Source organism: Melospiza georgiana, chromosome Z (genome assembly GCF_028018845.1).
Source record: "Melospiza georgiana isolate bMelGeo1 chromosome Z, bMelGeo1.pri, whole genome shotgun sequence".
NCBI lineage: Eukaryota > Metazoa > Chordata > Aves > Passeriformes > Passerellidae > Melospiza > Melospiza georgiana.
The window spans coordinates 63,836,171-63,855,970 of record NC_080465.1 but is presented as its reverse complement, the minus strand read 5'-3'; the positions used below and the strand labels follow the sequence as shown (position 1 = coordinate 63,855,970).

Sequence of the window (19,800 nt, the reverse complement as noted above, 5' to 3'; positions counted from 1 at the left end):
ACTGAACTTTCTTTTGTTTAATCCTTCCAAGCTCTGGCAATTGATTTAAAGACTGCTTGAGCTGGAAGTTGGATCACTGTGGTTTATGGGGATACACAGACTATGCTGAGGGGGTTTGTAAGCCTTTTTTAAACAAAATCCACAATTTAATTAGATGGAGGTTGTTTTGTGATGTCACAGACTTGTTTTATACAAGGATATGGTTAAGATTTTTCTATTACACTAAATGAATCTCTGTTTTACAGAAGGCCCTCAAAGGAATTACACGTCTTTTTTTGGAAGACAGTAAGTTGATAAATTTTGTTGCTATTAAGCTTGTGAGGCTCAAAATAATTATTAAGATCAATGTTCTGAAAAAAGAAATAAGATCAGAATAAAAAAATCAACTTATCTTATTGAATTAGGTAACATCAACTTGCCCCTGGGCTTATATCTATCCTGTGCTTCCACAAGACATGTCAGGAAAATAATCTGTTCCACCTCAGACTACATAGAGGCCAATACAGGTATCCAGTCATAAATTCACAGACAAGATTATGCAGTACATACTTTTATACAATGTTAAATGTCTCTATACTACTAGGGTATTTAGGAGAAATTACTCAATAATTGTCTTATCTCTATTCCCCAAATATCTTTTCCTGCACAGGAGATACTCCTTTGCCACTTTGATTTTTAACATGTATTTCTAGTCTTCAAGAATGTGATGAGACTATTACTAGCTGAAAGTGGTAGTGTAATAGAAGTTAAATTTTCTTCATAATTACAGGTGAACCACTGCTTTTCTTTTTCTTTTTTAACCCTCTTACAGAGACTTTAGATGGAATCATGCAGATTTCTCAAGTTTTGGTCCTAGTTTCCCCATGTACAATCTGAAATCTTTGGCTAAGCATATTTGAGATGCAGAGGACAAGATACATGCAAGGTCTACCTGACTCTCATAGGCTTTATACAAAGCTGTGCTTTCAGTGAAATGTTCTTCTTTGGAAAAGGAAAAGATATTAGGGACAAAATTTCAAGCTTTTAAAAAAAGTCAGCTGAATACAAATTGTTCTCCACTATTCTAACAAGTATCCCCAATAAAAATCTGTAATTTTAGCAATTTATTGATACAGACAACACATTTTCACAATGCCTTCAAATGCAAGAAGATATATGCCACGTTTTCTTGTGATGCTCCCATACTGCAGAAAACTGAAGCACATGGGCCTCTTCTATGCACATGAAGGCTTATGACAAACATAGCAAGGTTCTGCTCTTACAGGAGGGTGGTGGGTTTAGGACCACACTTCTATCCTTCAATGTTTTCTTATATGTTCTTAAGACTCCTTATCTGTACATGGGAGGGCCCCTAGGCATTCCTGGCTGCATCCCTGGAAGGCAAGGATTTCCAGGTGGATAGCCTGGCATTCTAGGCCCTCTGGGCCCGGGTGGCCTTGTCACAGCTATGGATGGTGGAGGAAGGTTTCCTCCTCGGCTCTGTGGAGGATAGTGGCCGTTCAGCACAGGGCCAGGATGCTGAGAGGAGCTGGTTTCTTGTGGCTGGCCTGTCTTTGATCCATTGCCATCCTGTCCTTTCTTGTTGTCTGAAATATGTTTGGAGGACAGAATTAACAAATGATCATACAAATCCGAACTCCCTGACAGGGAAATCCAGCAGCTGCCTGACTATCCTAGATTGCATTAGAAAGTCTGGGTTTCCCCTACAAAACCTGGGCTAATGCTCCTTCATGACCTTTTTCTGTATTTTCCATCCATTTTTTCTGCAAGGCTCCCATGTGGGTATGTGGGCAATTTGTCAAAATGCACTTTGTCTATCAATGAAGGCAGTAATTACACCTGGCTCTTCCAAAGACAATCATCTCTCACCTGGGTTTCCCTCCTAGGCTTGACGCTGTTTAGTGGCTGTAGGGCATGTGTGCATGAAGAGGGAAAAGAAACAGTCAGCAAAATCCCTCAGGACAGACTGACACCCACCTGCCCCAGCCAGGCTTTCTGATAAGAGTTGCTTAATATGTTCTTACCACACCTTCTCCAGATGAACCTGGCACTGGTGATAAATACTTTCCTACATAGTTCTGCATCGACGAAACACAACAGAAATGTAGAAGATGTAGACTTTGACTGGTGTGTGATAGATAAGAAGGATCACTGGCACTTAGACCAGGCTTTTTTCAGCAGGGTTGTGATTTTCACTTCAATATAGTTCAGCTTTTTACTTTAATGTTGCTAGGTACGGAATAATGTTGCAGTATTTCTTAAACAAGCCAAAGAAAGAAATAGGCTAATACTTGTGATTCAGTATCATGAAGGTGTTTCAGGAGATTATAGCAAAGGATCACACATGCAGGAATTACTCATTATGAGACATTCAGACCAATTCTTACCATTGTTTGGAGTGGACTCATCTTGCTTGTCTCCTTTAGGCTTTGCTGGTGGCGGTTCGGTCTCAAATGGATTTTCCTCTTGTTCATTTGATTTTTGTGCTTTTTGTTTATTTCTTCTTTTATTTTCTTCTGCTTGCTAATGATAGGGAGAGAGATGACATTTTTCAGTGACCCCAAGAGTCCCTCTAGTATTTAGTAAAATACAAAGAAATCAGTAATTCTCTATTCTTACACTTTGTAACTTCTTTTTAAGTTCCAAGTTAGCTTCCTTGTAGGATTTGGAGGTTGCGTTGAGATAATAAAGGCTCAGGCTAAATTTAAAAAATAATAGTTTCTTGTTAGACAATGATTTAATTAGAAAGACTGAGAACATTCCTTTAGCAACCATTACAGTTGTGATAATATAAGGCCTGTATCTTTTTCTCATTTATTGTGCTTAATCAATACTAGTATTTTGAACTACAATGACCAATGTGCTTCCTTACATTATTCCTTCTTCAGAAGGCACTGTTATTTCAGGGGGGAAAATGAAAGAAATTATTCTATCCATTAATATTCTACATTTAATCTTACAGTATTTAAGAAATATGTTTCATTAAGTGGTATTTAACTCTGAAATTACTTCTATAGAATACCTTAAAAAAGTTAACTAAGTCTCATGACATACCTTAAAAATTAGTAAATCATATTTATGAAAACTCCTCAACAAATATAGTAAACAATTGGAAATACTGTCAAGAAAACAACCAAAATCACATTCCTTTTGTTTTTTCCAGTTATTACTTGCTTCTTCTTCTAAGAAAAAACATAATATTTTCATTTTTCAGCGTATAGAATTAGTATTTTAACAACTTTATGAAATTAGTAATTTTCACTATTCTGATTTAATACGAAAACATCTGCTATGAAGTCTTTAATTGACATAAGAAGTAAATAATTAATCAGCACATGCTGTTTCCTCTGCTTTGCCTGATTTTGCCTTGTATTTTTCCTCTTTCTTTTTTTTCTTCAGTTTATTTTTAGTGTCCTTATCCTTTACAGCTAAGGGTTAAAATAGAATATGGCATCAAGTGAACCTTTACAAAATTTCATCTCAATATTTTATATTGCTCATATAAAATCCTTCTATAATTTATATTGTGTTCTGTAATGTCTACATTTACTTGGAGTTCTGCAATGCAAAGTTAAATCCCAGTGTATATTTGTACAGAATTAAATTTTAGTTCAGCAGTATGCTAAATACCCAATATAATAACCCTATCAAGCAAGTTAAATGCCATGATAAAATAGAACTCAATAAAATCTCCAAGAGCAAATATTCCAAGGCCATTTTCTTTACCAATTACTGAATTATTCACAAAAACCTCTACTAGCCTTGTTTCACAGTCTCCAAAACTCTGTCTCACGTCCCTGTCCTAATAGTATAGAGTATGGTGTTAAGGCACTGAAGATCAGGTTCACTGAAAGTTACTGAGAATAACTTTGCTCCATGATGTTCATATTTCTATTGAAATTGCTAAAGATTTATAATGAGTTGTTCTGCATTCTGGACAAGATGATCAATGTCACAGCATTACAAATTCCCTATGGGCCTTTTGCATTTTAATAGTTTTCTATCTTTTGTGGTAGGAACAACATTTTTTAAAAGCATAACTAAACAAAAAAGACACCATTGAACAGAAAAGAGATATCAACCTTTCTGCAAATGTGCATTAAGTGTGTTCAAAGAAAAGATTCATGAATTGTTCAAGTCTCTCATCACTGCACAATTACTGCTGCATTTCTTAGATATTCAGGCAGTGATGATTCAGAGAGAAAGAAACTTATCGGACCTTAGACACAGCAAGCATTGAGTTAATATTCTGTACGTACACCATCAACAATATAAAGGGTAGGATAAGTCCAGGGTTAGAGGCATAACCAAATACCTTCCCAAACCAGGAAGGAAAGTCGTGCTCCAGAGTTTCTGAAATGACTTCATACATTCTAGTCTTCCCACTATTAAACAGAAAAGTTGACAATATCATATACAATTATTATGGCAACCACGAATATATAAGCTAATCATGTCACATCAAACCTGGAAAAAGGATAATATAAGGTATGTTAACATTATTTAAACTTTACACTCTGGAGGGAATATTGTTTAAAGTAGTACTTATGTATTCTATGGGGGGAAAAAGACACCAAAATTCTTATTGTATGCTAATAGATTTTGCCAGGTTGCCACCCAAATTATTCCTCAGTGAATCAGTGTATGAGTTGTGAACTCCATACCACCAACCAACGAACAAAGCATTATTTGTGCTCTATGAAGACATGGGGGAAAACATTAAAATCCTGGTTTTTATGTTTGACAAGCAAAAAGTGGTCTGCAATTATTCTTTGTTCCACCCAGTTCTCCTCTCTCTTTGGAGTGTGACCAATGCTACATGAGTCAGTGGCTGTTTTTCAGGATATTTTTGCTGCTGTTGCAGCAATCTAGTTACCTTCATATGTAATTGTTCAAGCTTATATATTAAGTTATTTTCTCCTTAGACGATTTTCCTTCGGAAGTGTATCAATAGATGTTCTGAAAATCCCCTTCTGCTTATTTTGCCTTTTTCTATGCCTCAGGGCACAGAAGTTTGTCATTTTTAACCTGGACAAGACTGGTAGAATGGGTCTCTGTGTATCAATTCTAATTAGTAGTTTTACTTAGTTGTAGGAATTGTCACCAAATTGCCATGTGACTGTCCAGTCATTGAAGTTTTCTGTCACTGCTTTTCAGTCTGGTAAAGATTTTCTTACAAATGGGTGTTTTTCTAAACTCATTTTCAATGTTTACTTTCTTCCAATTAATATTAAAATTTTGCAGGTGAAATTCTTCTCTTCTTTCTCTTTATTTGCCCTACCCACTCACAGTAGGTGAGAAATTCCATTCTCAGCTCTCCTCATGCTCTTCAGCATGCACAAAGCTTTTTCTGCTGCTCTGTTGCTAATTCTGTCCTTTCTTCCCTACCCCTGACAGGTCTCTGTTGAATTGTGTATGTTGCTTTAATGAATGGACTATAATTTAAAAAAAAACCCAAACCAAAACTAAACCCTGAATGATTCACAAATTTCAAAAAGGATGGGACACTGAGTTACCATCAGGAAAATATTTTGATTTTTAAATGTAGAAGAACGCTCTACCAGTATTTATTCACTGGCTATTCCACTGTAGCGTTACCTATACTGAGGCTGAATGAACCTTTATCAGTTTCAAGTGCTCCTCATCAAAAGTTGCATTGAAGATTTCAGTTTTTGATGAAGAATATGACAGAGAAAAAGTGGCAAGAATTATCCTCATTTTGAAGAGTAATCTCACCATTTAGTTAATACCCAATTCAATACCTACTGCTACTGAGATCTGACCTCAAATATTTCCTTCAATATATTTTCGCTAGCCTCAATAAAAATCTTAATGTGTATCTCTTATTTTGTTGTAAATTCTTCTCTAAATTCAAACAATTTTCTGTGTCATCAGAATTTTTGTCATGTCTTGTGGTTCCCTCTTTTAGCTACCTCTGACTATTACAATGACAATCTCTGTTATTCTGCCTTTCACCAAATTTAATGTGGTGAGACTTCTGCTCCTTTACAAAGTGCACTGGGGATCACACAGATGTCATTTTACAACAGTAATGTATTATTTAAACCTTTCCTTTGCAACCAGAATGCCTCTTTTACAGTCCTCCCACTCTTGCTGTGTTAATATTTTGTTCAAAAATAAAGGCAAAAGATTTTTAAAATTTTTAATTTCTTGTCTTGTCTGTTGTCAAGTGAGACAACTCATTATAAATTTATCTCATGCTACCTGGCAGGTAAAGATGATTCAAATGATTCTAGACTTTCCAGGTACTGTGCACAGAAGGAGAAAGTGTGGCAAAGTCTAAACTACGTTGAATTCAAGATGTGTTTGCAGGGCCCGCCTAGATGTTTAGAAAATATCCATGACTATGGAGGCCTTGAAGACTTCAGAAACAAATTCAGCTTTCACAGCGTTAGTACAGACTCATGAAATTCTGGAGAGAGGCAAGGCAAAGACTGAACCACTGTATATTTATCACACCCTCAGGCATTCTGATCTGCCCTTCATACAGGGCATACAGATATTTCCTGAAAACTGTCTCTTTCAAACACAGCAGGTCACTGCTCTACTCCATAAGAATAATTTTTCTTCATTGCAGCAGTAATTTTTTTTTCATTGAAATTGACAAAAAGAAAAGCTTTTCTGTTCTACACCTCAGATAAAACTTGCTAAAGAATTAGTCAGTTTTCCAAGATTCCTGCTTTGGGAGTTATCCTCAATGAGAAATGCATCTCAATTAAACACTCAGCCTATCAGGTGCTAATGCTTATTATAGAGGCACTTTTTCATTACTGCATCATTCTTTGTGATGTGTGGAAGCAGGTCATTACAATTGCAAAAGATGGAGGTAAAATGCAAAGAACCTGAAAGGACCACAGTCAAAAGATGGTGGGATGGAGACAATGGTGTACACAGCAGGCAGTGTGGAGAGAAAAAGGATGAAAAGCAGCATGGCCATGTAGAAGTTATTGGATCTGGAAGCCTTGAAGACTCGTTCCTGGGGCACGTTGCAGCACATCACTGCCCAGCACTGCAGATACATTGATGTGTGGAGGCGGAACACATTGATTGCTGGGAGACATGGAGCATAAAAAGATCCCATCCTAGAAGAGAAGCAAATAAATAAAATAACCACTATTTATAGGACTTCTATCTTTCCAAGTATGCCACAGATTCCCTCTGTCAATATGCTTTGCAGACTGTGCCCTTAGAAATTCATATAGCCAGCTTTATGGGGTTTTAAAACTGGTCTTTTCTCTTTTTTTAAAAAGGCTGAATGAGTACAAAGAGAATTATCTCTATGAACTTTGTTTCAAAGTTCTCTTTCTCTGCAAATTAAGTGAGGACTTGGTGAAATGTTATTCACTCTTAATTTTTCCAGGTAACATCTTGCTTGTGTTGTGTCAAAAAAGGGTAGCCTTTTTTTAAAAACTAGGTATGACCAATTCCTACAACTAGGTATAAACAAAATTATTTCATTCATAATTTATTATTTTTATTGATATACCAGCACTTTTTTTTGAAGGATATTTTTTTTGCTTGATTTACATTTATTTTAGCTGCTGTTGCTGGGTTAATTTAGTGCTTCATGCCAACAATCTGTTTATTGACTCTGTTAAATATGGCTTTTTTCCTTATTATATATGGTTGCATGGTTATGACACCGAAATATTTGACAACTTTTTATTTCATCACACTTTGTTTCTTATGTCACGCTGACTGAAGAGCATCTAAATTAATTTTCCTGGCCAAATAGTACAGAATACAAGAGATTGGGAACCTGCTTCTTCCTTAGTCCTTGCTCTTGTGATGAGGTGACAAGGTGAGCAAGCTAAGCTGCTTTGCCCCTGAGTGCCTCAGACATTCTATTTGGAAACAGGAAATATATTTACATTAGGGTTGGAAAGACCTTCTGAGTACAGAAGAATGACAGGCTTTATTATATTAATGTATCCTCTTCCTCTTTTCATGTATCTTAAATGAAAAGATAAAGGGCTTTACTGAAGGGACGGCCTTTACCACACAAAAGTCTGATCAGCCAAGTTATATTAAATGTAAAAAATTAGGCCTTAACAAGAGCTGAGAAGTCAAATGCTTGCAGAGACCTGAGGAAGACTGAGCATGTTACATGAGGACGCTACATGCTAGTGTTCTTTACCAGTCAAGCAAAGTCCAAAAATAGAATGAAAATCTACACCTTTCCTCCTCTACATCTGAGGAGCAATGCTGCAGCAGTAGCATTTTTTAGATTCATGTGACTGCAGAGATAAGTATAAATACATTTGCTTTAAGGCCTTTTTGCATAGGAACAGGGGAAAAGAATGGTAAGGTTCACTGAAAGGCTAAATTTCAAGGCAGAACACTACAGCAAGCAGTCATTGACCAAAAGCGTAAATTTAATCTATGCAGATTTTTACTGGTTGGTCTTATCAACTCAGTGTAAAATCCTGATATATGTGGTCCAATAATCTCAGTCCATAACTAGTTTTGAATTGTTCCAACTGATTGCAATGTACCAGAGTTTGGTTTATATATGGCATATACTTCCATCAGATTAAAGAAATGGGATAGGGTCAGGATTTCAGAAAAATCCTTCACAGATACAGATAAATCCCTCCATCCTGCAGATACAACATGCTTTGCCACACCTACCAGATCATGCCTTGGTTAAAGATCAGTCCCAGCACGTTGCCACTTATATCAAACTCAGAGTATGATGGCTGAAAAAAATTATACAGATGTTTTCATTAGGTTTGCACAAAGTGTTTTGAAATGAGTTAGAGCAGATGAAGACTGTCACTTTGAGAAGCAGCGCCACACTGGCATCATGGTGCAAGGCTTCCTGTTGCATCTTATCAGTGAATCAGGAAATAAATTATATAACTCAAGGCTACAAGGTAGTCTCTAATATAGTTTTCAGCATTTTACTGAAAATCTTTCCAACATTTATTCAGAGGCAGGTGTTAATGGAAAATTCAGAATCATTCTGGGTACTGGGTAAATTTTAAAGCAACAATTCAGAAAATTTCCATTGGAGTGGCCTCTGGTTGTCAAAATACTTTGTCCTCCAGTACAGCAGCAGCAGTGAAATTTCATGTGATGAATGTGCTTTAATTGATTTAATACCCAATTGAACTCTTGCACTATGTTTCTTTTCTTTTTCATATTCCAGCAATTGCACTTTAGTTTTCCTTTTAACATTGATAGAGGTTGCCAATCATTTTCTTTTATGGATACCTTATTTCTAGTTTGAGTATTTGATTCTAATTCTTCCTTTAGGATTCAGAACTTTAAGAACTTTATGGGGTCTCATTATCTCTTTCTTTGCTGAAGAAAGCCCTGTATCATACATTTTTGTTTCCAGTATGGAGACATAAATACCATAAAAATTGTTTAGTCTTTTATTTCTGAACTAATAATTTGACCCTTCATTCTGGTTTCTCAAATCTTTAATCACTTACTAATATCTTCTTCTACCTTAATTATTTATTTCTTATTTATTAAAATTTCCAGCTGTAAACACTGGATACACTGAATTTAAGCAACGATTGAAAGGCAACAGATGTTATTCTGTGTCCATATGCACCAGATCAAAACTTCCTGCTAAGAAATTGATGGGTTTCAATGTTTTGTTTTTACCTGAATGTCTGTTTCAAATATATTATTTATTTATTTATAAATATTATTTATCTATTTATACATGGTAACAGGTGTCTTGCATGATTCATCACAATGATGGACAAAAAGACCATGAATAATACATATATTCCAGTTATTCATTATATTGATAACCGATAGAAGATAAGAGGGGCATGAGATGCAAAAATAACAATTCCCTTACAGCTGAAACAAGACAAAGTCATTCTACTGAAGTCTTCAATTAAAGCCAGAATTTTGACTTGTACTGTGCTGTGCTGTTGGAATATCTGAAGTTTCTGCACTTTTTCTGTGTAATTTTATGCATATACACATATATATATGTTTACAGTGAGGTGATATATTTATATCACATGTATTTATGAATCTGCTAACATAAGGGGAATAATTAAAGAGATTACTAATATTACACTTGAAAAGCAGTTGACTAAAGAGATCTTTATAGGTTAGAATATCAAACAAAACATGGAGATATTAATAAGATCATAGAGAATCAAATAATGTATGACTACTTTTTTTAACATAGGTGCTAGCATTAACAGATTAAATAATTTGAAATCCAACTTTTAAACAAATAAAAATAAGGTCTTCCCACACAACATGCAAGTTGATCTCTGGAATTCTTCACCGAAGGAGATCTTGATCATCAAAAATATTTTTCTTGTAGCAAAAGGCTTAAAATTAATGGATATATATCCATGGCCACTAACCACAGAGACACAGGTATAGCTACTTCCTAAGGAAGATTTTCAAATGAGCTAGTTTCCAGAAATTAAGTGATTTCCAGTTTCAACTTCCACTTCCAGCTGTTGTTTCAGGCAGCTTACTGGACCTGGGGACCACAATGGACCAGAACATTACAGACATTCCTATATACTGCCAAATAAAAATGCCAATTATAAAATGGTTTCAGGATCCCCTACAAGCAGATATGTTGTTGCCAATTTTTCTGTTCATGCTAGATTCAAACTCTTTCCATTTCATTTTGATATTGCAACAGTTACTACCTGTTTGGCTACAACCTAACTAACTGGCAGTCTTTGTATCCATCCCCACACTAGTCCTGCTGGAAGGTAAAACATAAAAATAATGCTGAAATTTCATGGGAGTCAGCAAGAATGAGATTGCTGCACCAGAAGCAAGAGTTTTTAACAGAAAATATGACAACTTTCACTTCCTCTGGAAAACTGGGATTTCCCAAGATGCAATTCCTAGCAATGTGAGAATTTTTTACATGTGTGAAAATAAAATTCTGACAAAAGAAGGTGAAAATTACAACTATGACTGCTTATGTAGAGACACCCTTGATAGTCTTAAATTATGTAGCCTTTTTCTGTACTTCTCAGTAAGTACAAAACAGGCTCCAGGAGTTTCACAAGCTCTGACAATACCATGACTATTACTTAAAAGATTAAAAACAGCATGAGACCCTGAAAGCATAAGTAGCTGACAAATTTGACTTGGATCAAGTCCGTGTGAGACGGCAAGTCTCAACTCCCACGTGAAGAGTTCTATGCCTGCTTATGTTATGGGCCTTACTAATTTTACATCAGCTAAACTAATTCTAATGAAATACAGATATATCTATGTATCTATATGTATATATATTTATACATATAATAATACTTCTGGAACAGGATCTTTCATATTTTTCTCCACAAGAACTATGTGCTTTAAGACCCTATCCAATGAATGAGATTATATCCTGTGAAATATTCAAATAGTATATGTGTGGAAAAATGTGTGTTCATACAAAGAAAATAAAATTTGCTCTTATAAAATAAAATAAATTACAGAAGTCCTAAAGTTACCAAAGTCTAAAGAAGAAGAAAAATATTAAGACATAAGCAAAATGCAAAAAAAACTAACACCATGTAGTTCAGGGATTTTGAAGTTGGTGTATCTAACCAAAGTTAACTCTATAGCATTGAAAGGAAAATGAACTTTGTTACTAAATTGTGAAGTGATGAATAGCAAAGACATTTAAAATCAGATACTTACAAATCCGTACTCCAAATCCCAGCACCAGCAATAATTGAAAAATCTAACAAAGACAGCTCTCAAAAAATCGCCGATTAGAATTGTGATGTATGTTGTCATCATGTCAGAGACTGTCAGGCGCACAAATTCCTGTTAGAGCAATATTCTCTTTTAAGAATACATTTAAGCAATTATTAGTTACAATAATAATTAATTACTGTACTCGATCTTTAATTGTGTTTATCCTGCTCCAACATGGACAACTTTCCTGCATTCACTGATTCTAGCACTGAATGTGCTAGAACTACTGCCCCTCATTTTCTAGAGTGCTTAAACTGCTTTTGACTTCTTTGAGAAGATTAAAAATGAAAAATAAAAAAGTGAATGTCTTCTTTCTCAAAGAGTTTCAATGTCCAGTGGATATGGAGAGAAAGCAAGAAAATCCAAATGCAAATCCTCATATGAGCCTCTACTTTTATTTTAGGCTTTTTATGTTTCACTAAAACCTCCTGTAACAGGCCTCACCCTGACAGCCCAGAAAGCTGTTACTCTCCCTGATATGAAAATAAGGGTAAAATTGTTTCAGTTATGAGCATTTGGTGCTTTAACTTCTTATTCAGCATCATTGAAAATAGAGGGGCTGATTTTTCTGCCTTTATGGTCCCTGCTAGAGATTTATTCATTTAGGAGGACAGATTGTCAGAGTGGTAGAGAAATAACAAAATTTATTCAATATTGAGCTTGTTGTCATGGACAAATCAACAGCAATGTAGTAGGATCAAATAGAGGAAAAGGGTAGGTTAGAAAACTGTTTGGAAACCGTATTTTAGATTAGTGGGTCAATAAGAATGAGTGTCAAACTGAATCCAACAAAATATTTGAGCAGATTTTCCGCTAAACTTTTATTGTCCTTTGGCATTATTATATTTGGCTAAAGACAGAGATGTCTTCTCAAAAGCATACTGTTGTAAGACCTGTCTTACATACATGTCTCTTTTGAGTTACTCCTTTATTTTTTCAAAATTAGTAGACAAGCAAGGCAAAGATGGCATCAGGAACATAAAAAGAAATTAGGGGATAGAGGAGGGGAGAGGGAAAAAATAAATGCTTTCCATTCTATCAACTAACAGAAGAAAGAATTTCCTCTTAGAGAGGATTCAAAGAAAATAAAATAATTTTAAAAAAACTTTTAGATCAACAGAAAGTCCCACATCTGCTTCTCCTCACATTGTCTCACTTGTTAGCCAAAACAAAGAGGATTTAGATATCATATCGTGTAAGAGACTGTATGATCTGTTTTCAAATCTGAGCTCCAAGAAGCTACATTACCTGTCCTACCATTGTTTCCCAACATGGTCCTCTGGGGACATCAGCAGGATCCACCTGTATTGGAGGAGCAGTTGAATTCTCTGGAATAGTACCATTGTACAGACTGGCTTCCCATATTGTCATGTTGTATTTGACTATCTTTTCTTCTTCCAGCTAAGTAAAGAAATAAATTGGGGGAAAAGAATCAACATGAGCTTGTTACCAGCCCTCAAGATTGTCTATCCCAAAATTCCCATTGCTAACTTAGGTAAATGCAATTTGCAGAACAGAAATAAAAGAATGCCTTTCACTGATGTGTCTGTGGCTGACTGGAGTGCTTCAGTGTTGCCCAGCAACCTGTCAAACATAGTGAAGGGAAGAAAATATCTTGCCTTGAGGTTGATTTCATCCATTAGGGCAATAATGAAAGTGTAGAGATTGCCAAGGAAAAGAGCAAAGATTCTTCCCAGCTGCCATCTTAGAGCTATTCGAGGGTGGTAATTTTCCAGAGAACTGATTACATCAAATAAAGTTGGACAGAACATTCCTAAAAGTGACATAACCGTGTTCACCTGAGGAGGAGGAAAAAAGTTTACAATGAAATGTTAGAGACAAATTATTCTATTAATTCTGATTTGGGTAAAAAATATATTTCCATTACTTCTTTTTATTTGGTATTTGATTTAATAAAAACCAAAATCCACTCTGAGTATCACAAGTTGATGAAATCCACACACAGTCCCAGTCTGCCTCTTTCCACTAATTCCCTATTCCATGACTCACTAGACAATTGTATCTGAACTGTGTTCTGACAGAACTAGGAACTGCTGATATGGAGAGGGAGATAAAAAAATTTACAACATTAAAGAGAGAGAAGGGGAGTCAGAGAGAAAAATGTCTTTTCCACAAATTCATCAGCATCCCGCTATTTTGCTGTGAACTTCAGGAACACATGGCAAAAAATATATTTACCCAGGATTTCTCCATCACATATAAACTGTGTTCAATTCCTTAATGACTCTAGTGTAATGAAATTTTCTACAAAAGCAGATCAATACTTTCATGAAGAATTTAAATTTTTAGAGCTTGCTTCTTCCTTGTAAATAGGAACTGCACTTTTTTTAAACTTAAAATTGTACATTAGGTGTTGGGGGTTTTTTCTGATCAAATCCTCAATTCATATATTAATGATGCAAACATAAGAAAACTCGATCTATAGAATAAGAAAAATGTGTGGATTTCACCCAGAAGTGAAATATATTTGCAATTAAAATATTAATATCCAATCAAGGGCAATGTTTTGTACTCACAAATATGTTAATTACCTGTCAATGGGAAAAATTTTTAGCCAAATAATGTCAGTATTGTTTTATCCACTCTGCTTTAGAGACACTGCTCCAGATCTTAGTTCTGTCACCTTAGAAGCATATTTTTATTACAGAAACAAAAGCAAAACTATGAACATAAAGACAAATGTTACCTACTTTCCAGATTAAAGCATAAACAAATATATAACAGCCTTTGGTAGCTCAGTTCCTGTTAGTACAAATCTGTTACCACACCTTTAAACTGAGAGAAAGCTGAATTTCTCCAAGCTCCATTGTCTCAGAGCTTGGGTTGCCTTAAATCAAGTTTTGTACACAATTTTTTCTTTCCTATCAAAATAAAATGTGATAACAACTAAATTAATCCACTCTCAACAGTCCTATTTCTCTGGATTCCAGAAGTGGATTATTTGATATTTTAATGTTAGTTTCGCAGTCAGGCTTTGGTGTTGAAAATTCTGGATTGGTTTTCCTTGTTCTATCATCACCCATCTCACCAGCTTTGTGAGGCTAACACCTTTTTGCCTTACTTTAAGTCAGGAATGCACTTTACTCCAGCTCAGAAGATAATCTTGAAGTAACAAACTAGTTTTACAACACACACAGTAGCATTTTTGCTAACAAAGTAAAACCTTCCCAGGTTTTCAAACAGCACACTGCTGTAGCAAATAAAATCACCATCTTCACTATATACCCCTATCAGGCAGGGTCCATCTGCTTTTGAGGAAAACATTAGGCATAGAAAAAATTTGCATGGGACACTAGGACAGGGCAAGTGGAACTGGAAGGCATTAGCTTCAACCTGTTGCTACACTGCAGAGTTGTATCCATGAAGTCCCAAATAACTTTCTCTGTGCCCACAGATCAATCAGTCCATTTGGGCCAGTCTCAGGAGAAAAGCAAGAAGAGAGTGGGTTCCTTGAAGAGCCCTCAAGAATCCATAAAGCGTCTGGAAGACAATCCTAAGAGCATTGAGGAGGAAATATAAAGGCCTCAAATGAGCTAAAGGTAAATACTGAGGGATATTTGAATGAAGCGAAGTAGAAATTTTATGGAAGCAGAGAGACATAAGCAATTCTTATGTTAGACATTTCCCACCCACAGAGAGTATTTAAACTACTGGGGGGAAAAAGGCAACATGCAAAGCAGAAGAACACAATTTCAAACCACATCTATTATAGAAATAGCACGAACTTCATTTCTTTCCCACCACCCGTAGTTCTCCAGACCTTCCAAGGCAAATTGCTGGGATCTTCTGACAACAAAAAAGATGAGGTAGCCACTTCCAGCAAGTGTGCATAGGGCTAAGAAGTTGGCAAGAACCCTTAAGAATCGAGTCAAATGAATATTTTCTTCTTTCCGGCTCTCCTGCTCCTCCACAATTGCTTCCTGCGCTTGTTAGAAAGAAAAGAATATTATCAATACTTTATTGGTCAAGGCCCCACATGGCTTCAATTGTTAGAAGTCAGTTAAATTAATTACAAATATGCAAATGGACATCTGGGCTTCATGTTTTGAGATGAATGTGTATTGTCTCATAAAATCCTGTTCAGGTCCTGGAAGATTCTGGAGTTTTGCCTGGGTTTCCTTTGCCCCTGTTGAGTGTGCCCACAATGAGTCTTGTTACACTTGTACTCACACTTTTACATGGTGTCAAAAAACCTAGCACATTCTTTCAGCTTGCAAGGTGAAATGGGGTTGAGTGATACAGCAGGATAAATGTCTGTCAGAAAAGGAAATGTCATGTTTTTGAAATGCACGTTTGTGAGAAAAGAGGAAAATGTTTTACTCTGAAAGTCAGCAACTCAGAAAGAATGAAAAGATGTGGGAACCCCCCAAAAAACTGGACAGTGCAGAGCTTCAGACTGCACAACAAAATGTTTGCCCCACATTTACCCTTGATCATAACTGATAAATATTAAGACTCTAAGGCAACTATAATGTCCAGTTTTTACTCTTGCCAGGTGAAAGAGCTTTTGGTCTGGAGTGTCCTCATGAAAGGAAATTTTGTTACAGCTTCTGACTTCATTTAGAGATCTGTTGCTCAGAGGGGAAGCTGATTGGCACTGTAATAATTGCCTTTCATGGCCCTGCTCCTTTTACAGCATGTGTTTGTCACATAAATGACAGGAGACTGCAACAGCTTTCAAACAAAACTCCCACGACCTCACTCAAGCCAAGATTTCATCCTTTCTCTCTGAGGTTCCTTGCTTGTTTGCAACAATTACAGTAAATCTCCCTGAGTTTATTTCTCAAAATTAAGCCTTTTTCTCGACAGATTTGTATTCTTTCCCAAATAGCTTTCAGCATCCGCTCTAATTTGGCAGGCAGGCAAGCTCAAGATTCAGCACTTTCAATGAGTATTTCTCCCAAACTTGCTTTCTTGGAATCTTCTCTCGATTGCTTACACTTGAGGGCAGTTCTCTGCTATGCCTGCAGCTGAGGGGGCAGGCAGGGCGAAGGGGGTGTGCTGGCTGTGGCACTACTGTGGACAGGAAGAGTGCAGCTGAGCAGAGCAGCCAGTGCTGCAGTGCCACACACTTGTCAGTGCCAGCCTGGAACCTTCTTTATTGTCTCACAACACTACACCTGTTGTTCCCCGTACGTTACATTGAAAATTAAATCTTCTTTTGCATGCTACACTGGTGTGCCCCAGCCACCCCACAGCACAAACACATTCATTAGCATTCAATGTATAGAATATATCCCCTCCACTGTTTTCACAGCCCTGCATCTTACATCTTGCCCCAGATTCCTTACACAACTACTCTTGAAATCAATATACCCTATACACTGGAAAGAGACCAGTGTATTGCATTGCATATTGGGCTATATTTTATAATTAATTTGAAACTAAGACATTTTTTTACCTAAAAGCAAGTAGAAACTCAAAATTCTGAGGTCAGTTCTTCTGATAAATAGCCCTATACAGATTGTTCTATTATTTGTCTTATATCTCTTCTCTGTAACAAGAGAAGTTGACAATGTGAGGTTCCCAAAAGGGGAGCAACATTTTGAAAAAAGTTTTTCAGACAAACACCATAGAAACTGGAAGCCATCAGAGATGAGAAAAAAGAAAATATTATTTTTACAGTAGAATTAGTTTTCTAAAACTGGTACCGTCAGCAGAGACAACACAAAAGATGCTAGTGTTATTTGTTTCACAATTACAAAGAAAAAAATCTGATGGCAAGACATAGAGATCGAGAAGGGTGTACAGATGCCAATTTGAGTATGTTTCTGAGCCTCAGCACATCTTACTCTTGACCTTAATTCCATCTGATTCACACCAGTGTGAAAGCCAAATTGTATTGCCTCTCCTTAGTAAACTCTGTTTTACCTTAAAGCTTGTTGTGATGGAGGCAAACTTATTATCCGCTGTCTCAGGATTGCCAATCAGGTAGTCCCAGCTTGTGAACATTTTCCAGCTGAAATTAAAACTAGTATCATCCCCACCACCGTCATCATTTGCATTCTTTGCCATTCTACAGAAAACACAAAGACACAGGAAGACTTTGTTAGCACTAGTTCTGCTTTGTGGGCATGACTTTTAAATGAATCTTCTTTTCTGAAACAAGTGAGCAATATGGATATTTTAATGTTTAGACACTTTATGAGCTCACCACAAACATTTTGATGAGAAAGAATGAATGTATTTCATTAACCTCTCAGAGAAACTCTGCTGGATAAGAAGCTTAATAAAAAAACAATATTGAGAACATCTCTTGAATAGAAAGGTGCAGAGCGTCCTGAATTGCAATAGACTTTATCAGAGAGTTTGCAAATGGAAAAAGAAGAAAAATGCACTAAGCACAATATTGTAAAACAAATAAAATCAATGCATGAATAAAGAAAAACATATAACAAAGAATATAAGAAATATTCTAAAATAACAAGACAGAGGAAAAAGTGGTTTTAACATATAAAATAGCACTCAAGCAATGATCTTGCCTATCATCTCTGATGCATTTATTAAAATATTTATTACAGTGTCCAGAAACACCAGATTATTTCTTCAGAGAAGTATTTCTCAAGATTAAACTTAATCTTGTCTTCAAAGCTCTCTGTTATAAAGGAGTTTCATTAATGTAAAAACCATAGTATTTCTTTGCATACTTTGTCACATAATTCAAGAAGTCATTAAACACAAGGACAGAGTGTGCTGATAAGATACACATAACTTAGTTGTCAGTATTTCTGGTCAGGAAAATGTAACACTTATTTTAAATCCTAATAATCCACCACAGCTATGCTATTAATAATAATGCATTCTATGTAATAAATTGTACATATCGTGCATTATTATTATTATTATTATTATTAATAATAATAATAATAATAATAATAATAATAATAATAATAATAATAATTTGTTAAGAATAATTAATTAATAATTAATACTTTATTATTAATATTAATACTACTATGTGTAATAATACTGCTATGTGCTACTGTGTACAAGTGAACTTTTTCAAGTTCAGTAAAATACATGCTCTGAAATCTAGATTGAGAATAGTAAGTAAATACAGAAAATCTTTCTGAGATGCCAAGAATCAGTACCAAGTTTGGTCTTACCCATAAGAGTCAGACATCACAAAAGGTTCTTGATAAAGTCTGCCCTGCTTCTGATTTACAGGCTATGGCATTTCCTTCTCAAGAGTTTCTAATGAAATTTTGAACATTGTGGTAAGAATATAATTTCTTTGCAATCACAAATGTTTCAGTTTTATTTTATACACTACAAGAGTTGAAGAGTGGAGCCCTACATCTAAATATTTCCCCTAAATAAAATAATAGTGCTTATAGTCCTCACTATCTCTTTCACATAAACTTTTCTCTGTTCTCAGTCAACAACAGAGAAATTATACCACCTCCTGCTACATTGCTTTTAGTTTCTGTGCTCACTGTGCTTATTTCTGGAGAAACAGAACAGAGCAGAAGATGACAAGAACTCTCATATGACTAACTAAATATTGGTCATCATTAGTGCCATATGGTCAGATGGAAAATTAGCACATACAATGTATTTTTTTTTCTTAAGGATATTCCTTTGTTTTGATCTACAGAGTTTTCCTGCTATCAGGATTATTTTTTTGTCTGAGTGAGAGTCATGGAAATAAAATTGTCCGAGACTAAGACTTTTCTAATCTTGGAGGTTGTTTTATCAAAAATGTTTAAAAACCTATTTTTGAACTAAATCAATTGCTATTTTATTGTACTAGTTTATTTCCTCTCCAAAAATACCTATATATGACTGAAGACATTTTTTTTCTCAAATGGTTTTTCTCAAAGGAAGCCAATTTGAAAATAGAACATGAATTAATCTAGTGCTCATGCAAGTGAAAAATACTGGCTGGAGAACAAAACAATGGAAGTACACTAACTGCATTTTTCTCTATGTTTAAAAGTGTCTTTGAGTCTTGAACTGCAAGCTTCTTATTTTTTTCACAACAGACTTTTTATAAAATCACTGCTAGACTTGTACTACTATGTTAGGTGGTCATCTTGCTTGAACCAAGGGTATTAAAGA

General features: G+C 35.5%; 1 protein-coding gene across 1 annotated transcript in view; it reads right to left on the bottom strand.

Moving 5' to 3' along the window:
* Positions 1-1,329: 1,329 nt before the first annotated feature.
* The window catches only part of TMC1 (transmembrane channel like 1), a 120,159-nt gene continuing 101,688 nt past the window's right edge, over positions 1,330-19,800 (bottom strand). The window contains exons 12-22 of the mRNA XM_058043936.1: positions 17,611-17,755; positions 15,465-15,659; positions 13,338-13,517; positions 12,967-13,119; positions 11,659-11,787; positions 8,653-8,720; positions 6,864-7,103; positions 4,260-4,385; positions 2,620-2,698; positions 2,388-2,523; positions 1,330-1,586 (exon numbers count right to left, since the gene is read on the bottom strand). Of these exons, the coding sequence (XP_057899919.1) occupies positions 1,330-1,586; positions 2,388-2,523; positions 2,620-2,698; positions 4,260-4,385; positions 6,864-7,103; positions 8,653-8,720; positions 11,659-11,787; positions 12,967-13,119; positions 13,338-13,517; positions 15,465-15,659; positions 17,611-17,755 (1,708 nt within the window). The remainder of the gene's footprint in view (positions 1,587-2,387; positions 2,524-2,619; positions 2,699-4,259; positions 4,386-6,863; positions 7,104-8,652; positions 8,721-11,658; positions 11,788-12,966; positions 13,120-13,337; positions 13,518-15,464; positions 15,660-17,610; positions 17,756-19,800) is intronic.